This window comes from Sus scrofa, chromosome 14 (genome assembly GCF_000003025.6).
Source record: "Sus scrofa isolate TJ Tabasco breed Duroc chromosome 14, Sscrofa11.1, whole genome shotgun sequence".
NCBI classification, from domain to species: domain Eukaryota; kingdom Metazoa; phylum Chordata; class Mammalia; order Artiodactyla; family Suidae; genus Sus; species Sus scrofa.
In genome coordinates this window covers 106,003,181-106,019,747 of record NC_010456.5, presented here as the reverse complement: position 1 = coordinate 106,019,747, position 16,567 = coordinate 106,003,181, and the positions used below count along the sequence as shown (strand labels likewise).

Here is a 16,567-nt window from a genome sequence, read left to right as displayed (position 1 = left end):
TCATAGCAGCATAGAGGCACTGGAGCTCACATCTGATCAAGAATTAACAGAGTTGTTGAAACAAGCTTCGTTTTCCGAATTAGTTCTTGACCCTGGAACAGGCTTCCTAGATGCAAGCAGCAAAGCAAATGCCATTCCCCAGGGTGTCAATTGATGACAGAAGGCAAAGTCAGTATAAATCACAGACAAGTAACAATTCCTCAGAGTGTTTTAGTTATTGGACAACATATTCTTAAGAATGGACTTTCATTACTTAAAATAGGAACAAGGGATTTCTAAAATGTCTTAAGCTTGGTTGAAAAATCCTTCTGGTGGCTCAGATTTAACATCATTCATTTTCAAGACATACAAACATATCTTCGCTTAGGCAAATCAAACAGCAGAGAATGGAATATACTCTAGGCCTCACAGTGTGAGTAATTTCATTATTTATATAGGCTGCTTATGTTTGTGTAATAGCGGGATATTTTATTTCCTGATACTTAGACATTAAGGACTGTCATAGAAAAGCATGATTTCCAGGGTAAATCTCTTTCAATAATTATTCTTCATGAAAAACTAAATGCTGTCTTTGCTATCCTGCCTGTCTTGCTCTTTTGTAGATGAGGAGGAACAATGAAAAATAGGTAGTCTAAGAAATTAGGAGTACTTTTATAACAGATGTATATCTCACTGGATTTCTGTTGTTTGTTCATGAAGCTAATACAGATCTCCTTTAAAAAGGAGAAAAGTTTTGGTTTTTTGTTTGTTTGTTTTGCCGTTTTTGGGGCCGCTCCCGCGGCATATGGAGGTTCCCAGGCTAGGGGTCTAATCAGAGCTGTAGCCGTCGGCCTATGCCAGAGCCACAGCAACGCAGGATCCGAGCCGCATCTGCAAACTACACTACAGCTCATGGCAACGCCGGATCGTTAACCCACTGAGCAAGGGCAAGGGCAGGGATGGAACCCACAACCTCATGGTTCCTTGTCGAATTCGTTAACCACTGCGCCACGACGGAAACTCCTAAAAAGGAGAAAAGTTAAAGGAAGCCATAGTTGGCATTAGAAATTAGAGGAGAAAGAGTTTCTTTTCAAAAAAAGAACAAAAATGACTAAGTTGACTTTTCAGAAAGTTTCTAATTCAGTGTTCCAGTCCCTTGCCTTTGTTTCTGAATAATTAAAATTGCTCGCAGCCATGGTTTTTTTTTTTTTTACATAGTAAAAAATGTAGCAATGTTTTATAACTTTATGAGCTTTCAGTTTTGTGTCAAATTATGTACCCAAGCAGATCGCATCTTGAGATAAAATGAACAATTAGGTAACCAACAAGATAAATTAGAAGATAATCACATGAGTGTATCAAAAGATAAAAGGAATAAAAAATTGGGGGTCAAATTCAAAGGATTTAGAAACAAGACTTAGTTGGGTGTTCTCATTGTGGCGCATCAGAAATGAATTCCAACTAGTATCCATGAGGATGCAGGTTTGATCCCCAGCCTTGCTCACTGGATGGGTGATCTGGCATTTCTGTGAGCGCTGGTGAAGTTCGAAGATGCACCTCAGATCCCATGTGGCTGTGGTGTAGGTCACAACAGTAGCTCCAATTCGAACCCTACCCTAGGGACTTCCACATGCTGCTGTGGGTGAGGCCCTTAAAAAAAAGGGGATTTAGTGAAATTAAGCTCTATATTCATTAGGCAAGTTGCTCCTCCAGAACTGTTTCCAACATCTGAAAAATCAAGATAATAACACCCATCTTTTCCCCGAAGATCACATGAAACACAAACACACACATAAAATGGTTTACAATGAGGTTTGTTCTAGAAAGTCTGACAGGCAGCAAAGCATGGTTTTAGAGTTCAGATTCTAGCCATTTACTACCTGGATTACTTGGAGCAAGTCGCTATCTTCATATGCAGAAATAGAGATGTAGTAATACTTATGTACAAAAATCTATTTGCAAAAAAAGTCATAAAACTTTCATACAGTATAAGCTATATTGCTATATTCCAAAGTAAATTTAATTGTTAACAAAGCTATAGTTTAGTAGTTCCTATTGTGGCTCAGTGGTAATGAACCTGACTAGTATCCATGAGAACTTGGGTTCAATCCTTGACCTCGCTCAATGGGTTAGGGATCCAGCATTTCCCTGAGCTGTGGTATAGGTCACAGATACGGCAGCTGGAGTCTGACATTGGTGGGGCTGTGGGGTAGGCTGGCAGCTACATCTCTGATTCGACCCCTAACCTGGAAACTTTCATATGCAGGTAAAGTTAGGAAGAATTTATTTGTTGACACACTGTAATATTACTTTCTATTGGCATCTTCATTTACACAGTAAGAACAAACAGGTGTCCATTATGATGTCAGAGATCATCTCTACATTTCAGAACTTCACTCAGTTTGAGCACCAACAAAAGATTTTCTCTTTCCATACCTCTCTTGCCTCTGTTTTTCTTTGTACAAAGGTTTGTGGTACTAGCAAGTGCATTACCATATCAGGTAGCATTTTCAATTTGAAATGTGTTTGATATACTGGAGAAAGTTACATTATATGTTTTCTTTTTTCCCCTTACAAATTCAAAAAGCTAGAATAGAATAATAGTTATCTGATCTATCTGCAATAAGTAAGTCATGAATGGCTATAATTTCAAAACTGATGTTTCATGATGGAAGAGTGATTTTTTTTTTAATTTTTTGTTGTCTTTTTGTCTTTTTAGGGCCACACCTGAGGCATTTGGAGGTTCCCAGGCCAGGGACCTGTAGCCACCAGCCTACGACACAGCCACAGTAACACAGGATCCAAGCCACGTCTGTGACCTACATCATAGATCACGGCAACGCCAGATCCTTAACCCACTGAGCGAGGCCGGAGATCAAAGCTACAACCTCATGGTTCCTAGTCGGATTTGTTTCCACTGTGCCATGATGGGAATTCCAGCAGAGTGATTTTAAAGTGTGCTAACAAACATTTTGGTAGCACGTATTCTTTCATTTGTTTATTTAACTTTATGGCCGTATCTGGGGCATATGGAAGTTCCCAGGCCAGGGAATGAATCCAAGCCACAGCTGCTACCTATGCCTCAGCTGAGGATCCTTAACCCCCCACACCAGGCCAGGAGTCAAACCCAAGCATCTGCAGTGACCTGAGCTCCTGCAGTTGGGTTCTTAACCCACTCTGCCACAGCAGGAACTCCAGGAAGTATGTATTCTGTGAAGATGGTACTGCTAACAGATTCAAAAAAGTATCATATTATATCAGACTGAATCTTTTGTTTGTTTTGTTTTGTTGTCTTTTTGTCTTTTAAGGCCGCACAGGTAGCATATGGAGATTCCAAGGCTAGGGGTAAAATCAGAGCCATAGCCACCAGCCTACACCACAGGTACAGCAATGCCAGATCTGAGCCATGTCTACAACCTACACCACAGCTCATGGCAATGCTAGATTCTTAACACACTGAGTGAGGGCAGGGATCGAACCCACATCCTCATGGATGCTAGTCGGGTTCATTAACCACTGAGCCACGACAGGAACTCTTGAATCTATATATGTTGAGATCAGGTGCTGAACCTATTGTTTCTTAGTAAATAAGTACCAGTAGCTAAATACAAAAGACACAGCCATATTGTTCCTGCCAATATACTTCATACATGTCATTACTTTAAATTTTTTGCTGTCTTCAATATATAATTTATCTTACAACTTGTAATTTGTATTAAGATCTACCTGTGGAGTTTCAGAAAAATATCTATATCTTCTAAACCTTTCTCTCAACCCCCTGAATGCCTTTAGGAGTATGTGTGTGTATACAGATATTTGTCTTTAAATAATAAGCCTTCACCCTTTTTTTCTTTAAAAAATATTTTGTAATAATCTATAATGGAGCAACAACAACAACAAAAAAAAAGACAAAAGACAAAAAAAAAAAAAAAAAAAAAAAAAAGGGGAGTTCCCGTCGTGGCGCAGTGGTTAACGAATCCGACTAGGAACCATGAGGTTGCGGGTTCGGTCCCTGCCCTTGCTCAGTGGGTTAATGATCCGGCGTTGCCTTGAGCTGTGGTGTAGGCTGCAGACGCGGCTCGGATCCCGCGTTGCTGTGCCTCTGGCGTAGGACGGTGGCTACAGCTCCGATTGGACCCCTAGCCTGGGAACCTCCATATGCCGTGGGAGCGGCCCAAGAAATAGCAACAACAACAACAAAAAAAAAGACAAAAGACAAAAAAAAAAAAAAAAAATCTATAATGGACTATAATCTGCTCTGGAAAAAACTGAATCACTATGCTGTGCACCTGAAATTAAGGCAATATTGTAAATCAACTATACTTCAATAAAAGATTTTTAAAAGATACATATGATGGTGATTAGTAATAACCTCTGAGGTCCCAGGCCATGGCAATTGGTACTCAGATTATTACTAATCTTATCATATCACTACTTTGAGCTAAGTTTCTTTACTCTGGCTTATGGGTAAAGAGATTGAGGTTCAAAGAATTTCCTATTTATTTCCAGTGTCTCACAGGTAATAAATAGAAATACCAAGTTTCAACACTGTGTCGCTGACCTCTGATGCTTGAGCAATTTATCTGTTCCCATGACTACCTTGGATACTGACTGTTTCAGGACCACTCGAAAGCTCATCCCACAGGGATTCTGACTCAGTAATGATAAGAGCTAGAAACCTGTATTTTTAAAAACCACCCCAGATGATTGAAATGCCCTGCCCAGTTTGAAATCTGCTGGTATTGCTAAAACATAATGCAAGCATCACAGAGGCAGTGCCAGGTCACGCAGCATCTCATGGAAGAACAATTTCTTGCATTCTTGGCCACACACAGTAGCTTTATGCAGAATCCAAAAGGATTTTGTTACCATCCAGCTAGCCGTGTCTAATTACTTTTTTCTTTCCTTCGCTCATACTTGTCCTGATCCCACACTATTTCCTTAACATCAAGCATAAAATAATTCCTCACAGGAGTCCAATTTTCATGTCTGTTTGGAACAAAACACACAGTTTATAGGGTAGCTGACTTCTTGAATGAAATCTCTAATCACAAAACATTTCCCTTGCCATTTAACTTCAGTTAATGGTGATGAAAGAAAGAAGGGAAGGAACGCTTGTCTTTTATCACATTATAATTTTGATTCTACCATACAAAGACCTGTAGTTCCCATTGTGGCTCAGGGGGTTACAAACCCAACTAATGTCCATGAGAATGCTGGTTCAATCCCTGGCCTCACACAGTGGGTTAAGGCTCCGGTGTTTCTGTAAGCTATTGTGTAATGTGCAGATCTGGCTCAGATCCCACATTGCTGTGGCTGTGGTATAGGCTAGCAGCTGCAGCTCCTATTCTACCCCTAGCCTGGGAACTTCCACATGCTATAGGTATAGCCCCAAAAAGAAAAAAAAAAAAAAAAAGGGAAGGAACATTCGTCTTTTGTCATGTTATTTATTATTTTGATTCTCCCATGTTATCCCACTATTCTTGACAATAGCAGACCAAAATTAGTTCTGACACAGGAAGCTTTGTTTTAAAATAACATATTTCGGGAGTTCCTGTCGTGGCCTAGTGGAAACAAATCTGACTACAAACCATGGGGTTGCAGGTGTGATCCCTGGCCTTGCCTAGTAGGTTAAGGATCTGGCATTGCTGTGAGCTGTGGCATAGGTCACAGACACGGCTCAGATCTGGAATTGCCGTGGCTGTGGCATAGGCCAGCAGCCACAGCTCAAATTAGACCCCTAGCCTGGGAATCTCCATATGCCGCGGGTACAGCCCTAAAAAGACCAAAAAAAAAAAAAAAAAAAAAAAAACTTATTTTAATGTCTTCTAATACATATATTTTATTTAAAAGTAGTTGTTGACTTACCTTATGCAACCCAAAGGGACGTTGAACATACTTACATTGCTTAAGGATTTGCTGATGTCCTTAACATCTAACTGTAGGATATTTCCAAGAATTGGGAGAGGAGTCGGGCCAGGGGGGAACTTCCCCCTCCCAGAGTTCTGTTTCCCGAGTGAGAGGAGAAGCAGACAGGAGAGACAGAGCACCAGGACCACAGCCCCATCAATGATGCCCTCTCTTCTTACTTAGACAACTGGGAGCCTGAAATCTAAAGCTTTTTTATAACAGTCCCTGCTATTAACTTGTGACTCTTTGACTCATAAATGAACAATCAGCTAGGTCTACTTTAAAGTCTTTCGAAGGGACTTTGGCCCCATGATGAAGATTAAAATGTGGTGTTCTTTCCTCTTACCCTTGTTCCAGTGACCTACCCAAAACATTCTGTTTTAACAGGTCTGGGGTTGAGCCCAGGTAAACACCCCAGGTGATTGAAAATGAGTGAAATAAACTGCTCAACAATCTGGATTCTCAGATTAACAACCAGTTGAGAATTTATGACTTTGATGGCAATCCTTCTATATTAAAAAATGCTTATCCTTCAATGCTTTATCAAACATTAATATACTTTGTCCTTGAAAATAAGCCTTTTAAAATATTTTAGTGTAATATACTAACATTATACCTTCCTAAACATAAACTAGGTAATATAATTCATATATCTTGAAAGTTCAAACATGTATCAAGTAATGAACTAAATTGATACACAACTTTAACATTAAACTCTCATCCTCCCCTCAAGAAAAAAGCTGGAAGAAATTTTTAAATTTTACTTTTCATATAGGGAAATTCAGCGAGAACAGGAGATGCATCCAGTGTCATATACTCAGAAGTGACAAAACAGGGATTTGAACTAATATCTTCTAAGGTCCATTGTGGTCTACCATGGCTCGCACCACTGCTGTCTCAAGAACAATTTGAGGAAAACAAAACCACTGCCCCAAAATATTAGCTTCTCTGAATACACACCCTGCTGAATGTCCACAGAATAACAAGGTTCACACTAAATAGATGCTCCTTACTTGACTCCAAGGCTGAAAGAGTCATGGATTCTCAGGAGAATACATAAAAGAGGTGAAACTTGCTCAGGTAACAATGTGAAGAGCCCATCTCAGAGAATGTAGGGGGAAAGGCTTGAGAACCCATGACTTCCCTCAGTTCCCAGCTACTTCCAGATCCTGCTGTTTCTGTTGCTTTCTTTGACCTGTCATCTCAGAAATAATGGAATGAAGGAGGCCCAGGAAGAGGGGAGATTTCAGACAGAAGAGCAGGTGTGGATTCAGTGGAGCATGGGAGGCAGGGACTTCATTCAACAGACTCATAGACTAGAACCATCACAACCTGGAAACCTGAACAGAAAACAACATTTAGGAGTTCCCTGGTAGTCTAGGGGTTGAGGATCTGGCATTGTCACTTCTCCCGTGTGGGTCATTGCTGTGGTGCGGGTTTGATCCCTGGGCCAAGAACTTCCACATACTGTGGGCATGATGATTAAAAAGAAAGGAAACAACATTTAGTAGTCATGAGGACCTAAATGTCACTGGAATGTCACTGATACATTACTAGATCACTAATAGTAATCTTGTACAAAGACATCTTCTGTAAAGATATATAATCATATTTGGTTTTTCTGTTGATGAACAATGTTATATAAGTTACAAATGTACATTATGGTGATTCACAATTTTTAAAGGTTATACACCATTTATAGTTATTATAAAATATTGGCTATACTGCCTATGTTGTACAGTATATCCTTGTAGCTTATTCTCTACATAATAGGTTGCACCTCTTACTCTCCTACCACTAGTTTGTTCTGTATATCTGTGAGTCTGGTTCCCTTTGTTATGGTAACTGGTACAGGAGCATGTACTTCCAGTAAGGTTTTTTTCTTTTCTTTTTATATAATTACTTTTTTTTAAATTATAGCTTGTTTATACTGTTGTGTCAATTTTCTACTGTATAGCATGGTGACCCAGTTACACATACATGTATAGATTCTTTTTCTCACATTATCATGCTCCATCATAAATGACTAGACATAGTTTCCTGTGCTACACAATAGGATCTCATTGCTTATCCATTCCAAAGGCAATAATCTGCATCTATTAACCCCGAGGTCCCAGTCCATCCCCGCCCTTGGCCACCACAAGTCTACTTTCCAAGTCCATGAGTTTCTTTTGTGTGGAAATGTTCATTTGTGCCCTATACTAGATTCCAGATATAAGTGATATCATATGGTATTTGTCTTTCTCTTTCTGACTGACTTCACTCAGGATGAGAGTCTCTAGTTCCATCCATGTTGCTACAAATGGCATTATTTTGTTCTTTTTTATGGCTGAGTAGTATTCCATTGTGTATATATACCTCATCTTCCTAATCCAATCATCTGTGGAAGGACATTTGGGTTGTTTCCATGTCTTGGCTATTGTGAATAGTGCTGCAATGAACATGCAGGTGCATGTGTCTTTTTCAAGGAAGGTTTTGTCCAGATACATGCCCAAGAGTGGTATTACTGGGTTGTATGGTAGTTCTATGTATAGTTTTCTAAGGTACCTCCATATGGTTTCCATAGTGGTTATACCAGATTGCACTCCCACCAATAGTGCAGGAGGGTTCCCTTTTCTCCACACTCCCTCTAGCATTTGTTATTTGTGGACTTATTAATGTTGGCCATTCTGACTGGTATGAGGTGGTATCTCGGGGTAGTTTTGATTTGCATTTCTCTAATAATCAGTGATGGGGAGCATTTTTTAAGGGGCTTGGTCATCTGTATATCTTCTTTGGAGCAATGTCTATTCAGGTCTTTTGCCAACTTTTCAGTTGCAGTAAGGTTTTAAGCTGTACTTGAGTGAAGCTTCCTCAGAGTCCACTGGATATCCTCAGGGGGAAGAAAAATAGCCACTCTATAAGTTCTTATATTTTTGTATCAAGCATTATGATTTTTAGCGCTCTAAAACACTTTTTATGCACAATCTCATTTTTATTGCTTTGCCTTCTTTACACTTCCTTTTCAATTTTAACTTTTTTTTTTTTTTTGGTCTTTTTAGGGACACGCCCATGGCATATGGAGGTTCCCAGGCTAGGGGTCTAATCGGAGCTATAGCCACTGACCTACACCACAGCCACAGCAACACCAGATCTGACCACCTCTGTGACCTACACCACAGCTCATGACCACGCCAGACCCTTGACTTGCTGAGCGAGACCAGGGATTGGTTCCTAGTCAAATTCGTTTCCACTGCACCATGATGGGAACTCCTCAATTCTAACTTTTTAAGGTATATTATTAATTGTTTGATTCATTTTCACATGCTTTTCCTAAGTGTTCTCAAATATTAAATGGTATGAATTTTCTTCATTAAACAATAATATGTCTCTTCCATATATTGATGCTATATCTGTTTGTAGTATTTGAAAAGTATTGTTCTGTATTGTGTTTTGGTTTTTTTTTTTTTTTTTTTTGCCACATCTGAGGCATGTGGAAGTTCCCAGGCCAGGGATCCCACTCAAGCCACAGCTGTAACCAGAGCCACAGCAGTGACAATATCAGATCCTTACCCCACTAAGCCATGAGGGATCTCTGTAGTATTCTTTATTTGAAAGATTCTAAAAGATTATTTAGGAGAGTTCTGAAATTTCCAAGCAGCTGTTTTATTTCCTTCATACTGTTTTTAATTATCCTGAAATGGGAAACAGGAAATAATCTCCATTACAATATTTAATTTTTTTGAACGTTGAGAAATTATTTTTTTTTGGTCTTTTTGTCTTTTTTTTTTTTGAAAGGTTGAGGATCTTTTATAGTCCAAAATGGTGAATTAATGTTATGTAGTCATTTGTTATTAACATTTGTTCAACATTTGAAATTATATCAGCCAGAGTTTTAACTGCCTGATGAGTTAGAACATGAGGTGTGAATCTCCAGGGATGGTAAATGTTGACTTTCTCCTTCCACATTCATTCAAATGCTCATGCATTTATTCCTCTCACAAACATGCATGGAGCATGATCCCAGTCAGGCCCTGCAAGTGAGTATAGTTGTCAAAGGAAGGGGCATGAACCCACATGGGCAGTTGTGAGGGAAAACCTTTCCAGGCTGAGAGTATAGAATGCCTAGAGGACTGGATGGGCTGTCTGGGGCCACAGAGAGAGGAGTTGAAGTAGAGGAAAGAAAATGCCAACTAATGGTGTGTGAGTTTTTTCTCCCTTTGATGTTGCTCACTCAACTCTCTGCATGCACGGTCTGCCCCAGTTATCTGTCACAAGAGTGATGCTGGGCAGAACCTAGCTCAATTTCCCCACAGTGTGGTGTGGTCCAGCTGGTAAAGGTAAGAGGCCCCTGTCCTCTGTATCAAAGGCTACTATAGAGGAACGATGTCCTGGCAAGGATGTATACTTGTAGCAACTGCTCCAGTTTCTGAAGAGTTTCCTGGAAGAATCCACTGACAGTGAGACATCTGGTCTAGCTATCCCTAAATATCAATGGGAGTTGGTAGAGTGTGTTGTGATTGTTCAGATGTTCATAGCTCACTTAATTTTAGGCAGAATTTTTCAGGCAGTCAAAGAGAGACTTCCTCTACAGGGAGACAAGGAATCTGCCAGTAGCAGTTTAGCAAGAGCTGTAGCAAAATGTAGCTCTATTTTCCAGTTTTGTCCTGTGAGGGAAGAAGATACAAATGCAGAAGTGTCTAGTGTCCTGTGGTGAGGAAGATCATAAGCACCGCGGTAAAACATGGGGGGGGAGAAGAAACTCCTCAGTATTCAGACCAGGAACAGTTCATCTATGCTCCTAAAAAAAAAACAAATAAAACAAAAAAACAAAACAAAAACAACAACGACACCAAAAAATACCAGTTCTTGTCCTGGCACAGCAGAAACAAATCCGACTAGGAACCGTGAGGTGATGGGTTTGATTCATGGCCTCGCACAGTGGGTTAAGGACCCGGCATTGCAGTGAGCTGTGTTGTAGGTCACAGACGCAGCTGGATCTGGCATTTCTGTGGCTCTAGTGGAGGCCAGCAGCTGTAGCTCTGATTAGACTCCTAGCCTGGGAACCTCTATATGCCACCGGGTGAGGCCCTAAAAATACCAAGACAGATAAAAACAAAACAAAAAAAAGTCCAGCCTTTGGGTGATAAAACTCATCCTATCAAAAATGTGGAAGAAACGAAACCACAGTTAAAACTACTGTGGGTGATTGAAAAAAGGCTTAGGGTGTTCCCTTTGAGCTCTAGGGCCCAAGTGTAGAGTCTAGTCATGTCTCTGCAGGATGCTGGGGGAAGTGGACACAGGTGATAACCTGGAATCAGAGGATTGGGACCACCCAGCAGAAGGATCCAGGAGGACCTAGAGGGATGCTCCAAAGTCAAATGCACATTCAAACAGAGTAGCAAGAACAATACATCCTACACAAACACGGTTAAAGGAGAGATGAAAAAGCCCACCAGACGGGTCATCAGAAAGATGTCCAGACTGAAGAAGCCTCAATCAAATGGTCATATCAACATCCTGAGATGGGAGGAAGTGAAATGACTGCATTGTTGAGCTTTAGCAACAGAAACAAGAAGAATGTCTCAGAATTATCTATCATGGAGGATCATGACTTGGCAGCAAGAGATGAGAAGTTCTGAAGCATATGACCTGAGAACCATGAAAGTAATGAGCTCAGAACCTACTGAAAACAATTCAAATATCTCCAAGAAAAGCGGGCAAGAACACTTTCTTCTTCCCAGAGGCAGAATATATATATATATCCCTGGAACTGAAACTTCCTGAGAGTTTGGGAGGGAAGTGAATGAAAGTTCATCATCTACAGAGAAGAGGACGTGGCTCTGAGACAAAGAGAAACCCTGTGATTAAACTTGAGCTTCTAGAAGTGGTTCCTCAGACATCTGATGCTCCCCAAGGAGCATTTGGCAGGGACCATTTGCTCCCCAGTCTCTGTGCATGGGCTTCCCTCTCCTCAGACGCTTGAGTGCCAGACAGACCTCTCCCTGTGGCTCTCTTCCCCTACCCATGTCCCTGGGAGTCTAAGGATGCAGCTCCTGGCAGGAGGATATTCCCCACCATTCCGGGAAGCCTGCATACACCCCTCTGAATCAGATCCCACCAAGGGGTGTTTGTCCATCTTTTTGTCCATCATGGCCTGGCTTTTTTCCTTAGACACCTCCATTCCGAAAATTGAAGTGTGTTACTTGTGATACTAGCTGTAAAATCCCTAATACACTGGGAACAGTTTATGTCACCGAGTTTCTTTTTTTCCTCAAAATAGTGTGGAACTATATGTGTATTTTTTTGGAATACAAAGCTCATTTTTGGCAAAGAGTTTTACTTTCTTTCATCGTGACACTAATATTTCAGAATTGATTCCATTTAAGTTATTCTACTTACATTAGAAATTAAAAATTTAGAAATTTTAAATTAAAAATCTAGAAATTAGAAGCAGAAGATATTTCTTTGATGAGACAGTTTATTTTCCTTTAAACAATACAATACTGTGAGAAGTTTGAGCCACCAAAATGCTTGAAATTAAAAAATACTTTTCTCTGTTAATGTTTATTCATCATTGTTATGAAAGGGATGGAAATTATTTCATGGTCTCAATAAATTATAGTTGAATTTTTTTAAGTTCCTTTTTTTTTTTTTGTAATTTCTGTCGGCTCCAATAGAGACGAGTATTTTTTGTTTGGGGGGAGTTTTTTCGGCCATACGTGGAAGTTCCTGGGCCAAGGATCAACTTGAGGCAGCAACTTGAGGCACTGCAGTAACAATGCCAGATCCTTAGCCCACTGCACCACAAAGGAACTCCTGTAGTTGAATTTTTAAATGGCTAATGTGTGATGTTTGAGTGGAGAGGGCCATTTATGAAGGGGGAGTTTAGTAAGACTAGGCCCATCCACGTCTAGTGCCCTCTGGCTGTGTGGAGCTCTGAAGGGGCTCTACTAATTATAGATACTCAGAGTAATTGTAACACTCAGTGTGAGTGTCGATGCTCAATGAAGAGGGAGGCAGCCTCAGGCTATTGCTCCTTGCCTCTGCCCTAACTCATCAGGAGACCTAGTGGCCACTGGGACCCTCCAACTCTTTATCAGAAAGATGGACCTGGTGTTCCCATTGTGGCTAAGTTGTTAACAAATCCAACTAGGAAACATGAGGTTGCGGGTTCAATACCTGGCCTTGCTCAGTGGGTTAACGATCCAGCCTTGCCATGAGCTGTGGTGTAGGTCACAGACACAGCTCAGATCGTGCATTGCTGTAGCTCTGGTGTAGGCTGACAGCTACAGCTCTGATTGGACCCCTAGCCTGGGAACCTCCGTATGCCGCAGGTGTGGCCCTAGAAAAGTCAAAAAGACAAAAAAAAAAAACCAGATGGACCTATCCCAGAATCACTCCCTCTTCAAACTGGTATCTCTAGGCTTCATATGATCATGTGCTCAGTGGTATCTTGCCCCAAGATCTTGGGTATGGGGCCTTGGGACTGGAGGACAAGGACTGGAGGCAGCTCTGCTCAGTAGCAAGGCAGACACAGAGTCAGACATATCCCCAGGACTGGCATGTGGAAGGGTTTGGGAGCAGAGAGCACAACTGCAGTCTAAGTATTTAGGCAAAGTGTCATGAGTCTGAGGCCCAGGCCAGTTCCATGCTACAAGCAATAGACCACACTGTGCTGATCCTGAGTCCCATCCAGAAACACAAACATTCAGGGCAAAGCAGCTTCCAGAGTCATCAAGGGAGCTGTGTTACAGATCCTTAGTGTCAGCCAAGAGAAACTGCACATGGTCTGACCACCACCAAGTCTCAGGTTCCCAACTGCTACCTGGATCCACCATTAGGAACTTCCCACCAGTCATCCTGGGAAGCTTCCAATATGAGTAGTGTCTTCAAATCAGGATAAAACTATTGCCCAGAACTATTCCCATTACTCATCCTGAAGCAGAAGGGCCCCTTTCATTTCTGTTCAATGATGAAATGGGAGAGTTTCACCTTCTACTAACAGTGGACTAGCTAATCTCTTCTCACCTTCTCACAGAGAACAACTCTTAAGTCTGAGAAATTTTTTCATAAGAAAACAATTCACAGAACACATTGGAGAGCCACCCAACCAAATCCAATAGATCCTAGAAGAGCTTACTTGAGAAAAATCAACTGGAAGGGTGAGATCGCTAATGGAACAGCTTTTCATCTTGAGGACAGGCCACAAAATGCACTAAAATTATCAAACTTCACACAAATGACAGAGGATCAAACAGAAAATCCAAGAAGTCATGTTTGTCAAATAAATTGATTTGATAATCAGAATTGACCACACAAAGTCAATTTTGAGTTCAGATGGCTTTCCTCATAACTTCTCTCAAATCGAAGGAACCAACAGCAAACTCGTTCAGAAAGTTAGAGGAAGAAAGAACCCTTCCTGATGTCCTGCAGAAACCAATTATTATCCTGAAACCAAATGTGGGAAAGACATCACTTAGAAATAGAATTATGTCGGTGTTCCCCTTGTGAGGCAGTGGTTAATGAATCCGACTAGGAACCATGAGGTTGTGGGTTTGATCCCTGGCATTGCTCATTGGGTTAAGGACCCTTGTTGCCATGAGCTGTGGTGTGGGTCACAGACGAGGCTCAGATCCCACATTGCTGTGGCTCTGGTGTAGGCTGGCAGCTACAGCTCCAATTTGACCCCTAGCTTGGAAACCTCCATATGCCGCGGGAGCGGCTCAAGAAAAGGCAAAAAGACAGAAGAAAAAAAAAAAAGAATTATGCCACAATATGGTCACTATCATGCTCACATTGTCTTAAAATATATTGATCCAGCACCACGCATAATATCATGACCAAGTGGCCTTTATGAACAGGTATGGAAGTAAACTTTTAAAAATACAAATTTTAAGTCCACTGTTGTTAACTAAGGAAAAAAAGACAAAGTCATCTCAATAGATTTGGGGAAATTTGGAAGAAAATCATTACCCATTGATTATGTAAAAACCTCACAGCAAAATTAGAATACAGGGAACATTTCCTCCATCAGTAAAGCGCATCTGTCAAGAGTCTAGAGCTAACACTATTTTCATTGGTGAAACATGGAAACATTCCCCCACACTAGGGAGAAACAGGCAAGCTCTCATCACTTCTACTCAACATTAGGTAACAAATTTAGTAAGTGAAATATATCAGAGAGAGAGAGAAAACAGACAAGAATATTGAAAAGGAGGAGGTAAGAATTTCCCTCTTCACAACAGATACGAATTTAGGAGGTTAGAATTTCCCTCTTCACAACAGATCCAAATTATGTGTAGAAAAATCTGCATTTGGATGTACAAACTACTTACATTAACAAGTACACAGGATTTCTTTTAATCAGGTTTGGTAAGACACACAGATAGAAAAAGGACTGAAGTGAGAGAAGATGTTGTTGCTCACAGCTCCCTAGAATCAGGACACACCAGGCAGGATCACGTGAAGACACCCCCAGGGTGGTCAGGAGGCAGACTGCAGTGAAGGGAAAGCATGGGCAAAAGCCTTTATTGTGGTTTTCATGGATGGAATGGGCGAGGCAGGCTAGGAAGATAGGTAAGCTTAAGATTAGCTGTTTAAATAATTTCCACAAGCTCCAGGGTGCAGGTTCTGCCCTTCGTTGCCTGGTACCTGACCCTGAGATAATTAGGGCAAAGAAATGTTGTTGCCTCCTGGCCAGCAAGAGCCTGATAGCATTAGAAATATTGAATGAGGCCCAGATATTTCCAATATCTTCATTCATTTCCTTTACTGCCCTAGTTCCTGCCTTGGTCACTAACCTAATCAGAGACATGTTTGGTAGATACCTGGTTCATTTATTTAGGATGGTAAAATAGAAAGAATGCAATATAGGAGTTCCATTGTGGCGCAGCAGAAATGAATCCAACTTAGGAACCATGAGGTTGCAAGTTCGATCCCTGGCCTTGCTCAGCAGCAGGTCAAGGATCGGTGTTGCTGTGGCTGTGGCGTTGGCCAGCAGCTACATCTCAAATTAGACCCCTAGCCTGGAACCTCCGTGTGCTGAAAGTGTGGCCCTAAAAAAAGACAAAGAAAGAAAAGAAAAAGAAAGAACGCACTATAAAAAGCCAAGAGTTCTAGGTTCTGAGTCTGGCTTCTCTGCCCTGTCATCTTTGGAAAAATTGCTTTCCTCTCTGACCTTATCAAAAAAATGAAATGGGAGACTTACTGTTCTCTAGGGTCCCTGAACAGAGGAACATTGTGAAACTGAGGTCCAGTAGGAATTTTGGTACTCAATAATCACATGTTCAGGGTTTTAAACACTTTTTTTTACTAACACTTTCAATAAGAAATACATTTATATGACAACAAAATGCACACACACACACCCACATGCAAATGAATTGAATTAATAAATAAATGAATGATTGGCTAAATGAATACATATGAACACTACTTGGTTACAGTAGGTAAGTGCTGTTTTAATTGTGTGGATGTATAAATATATACATACACAAATCATTTCTAGATGATATGCATCAAAAGGCTTAAAAATATTTCAACTAAAGATTTAAAAAAAATAATTAAATAAATTAATATACAGTGCTAGGTAAATGAGTAAGTGTTGTTAAAATGGGTAAATTATTCCTAGACAGTATTTATCAAAAGCCTAGAAAATGTTCACACCTTCAGATTTATAGAAATGTATCCCAAGAAG

At 40.6% G+C, this 16,567-nt stretch overlaps 1 protein-coding gene across 1 annotated transcript in view; it reads right to left on the bottom strand.

Moving 5' to 3' along the window:
* LOC100624435 (cytochrome P450 2C42-like) overlaps nt 1-12,052 on the bottom strand; it is a 53,759-nt gene extending 41,707 nt beyond the window's left edge. Inside the window, 2 exon segments of the mRNA XM_021073709.1 lie at nt 5,883-6,067; nt 11,947-12,052. Of these exon segments, the coding sequence (XP_020929368.1) occupies nt 5,883-6,067; nt 11,947-12,052 (291 nt within the window).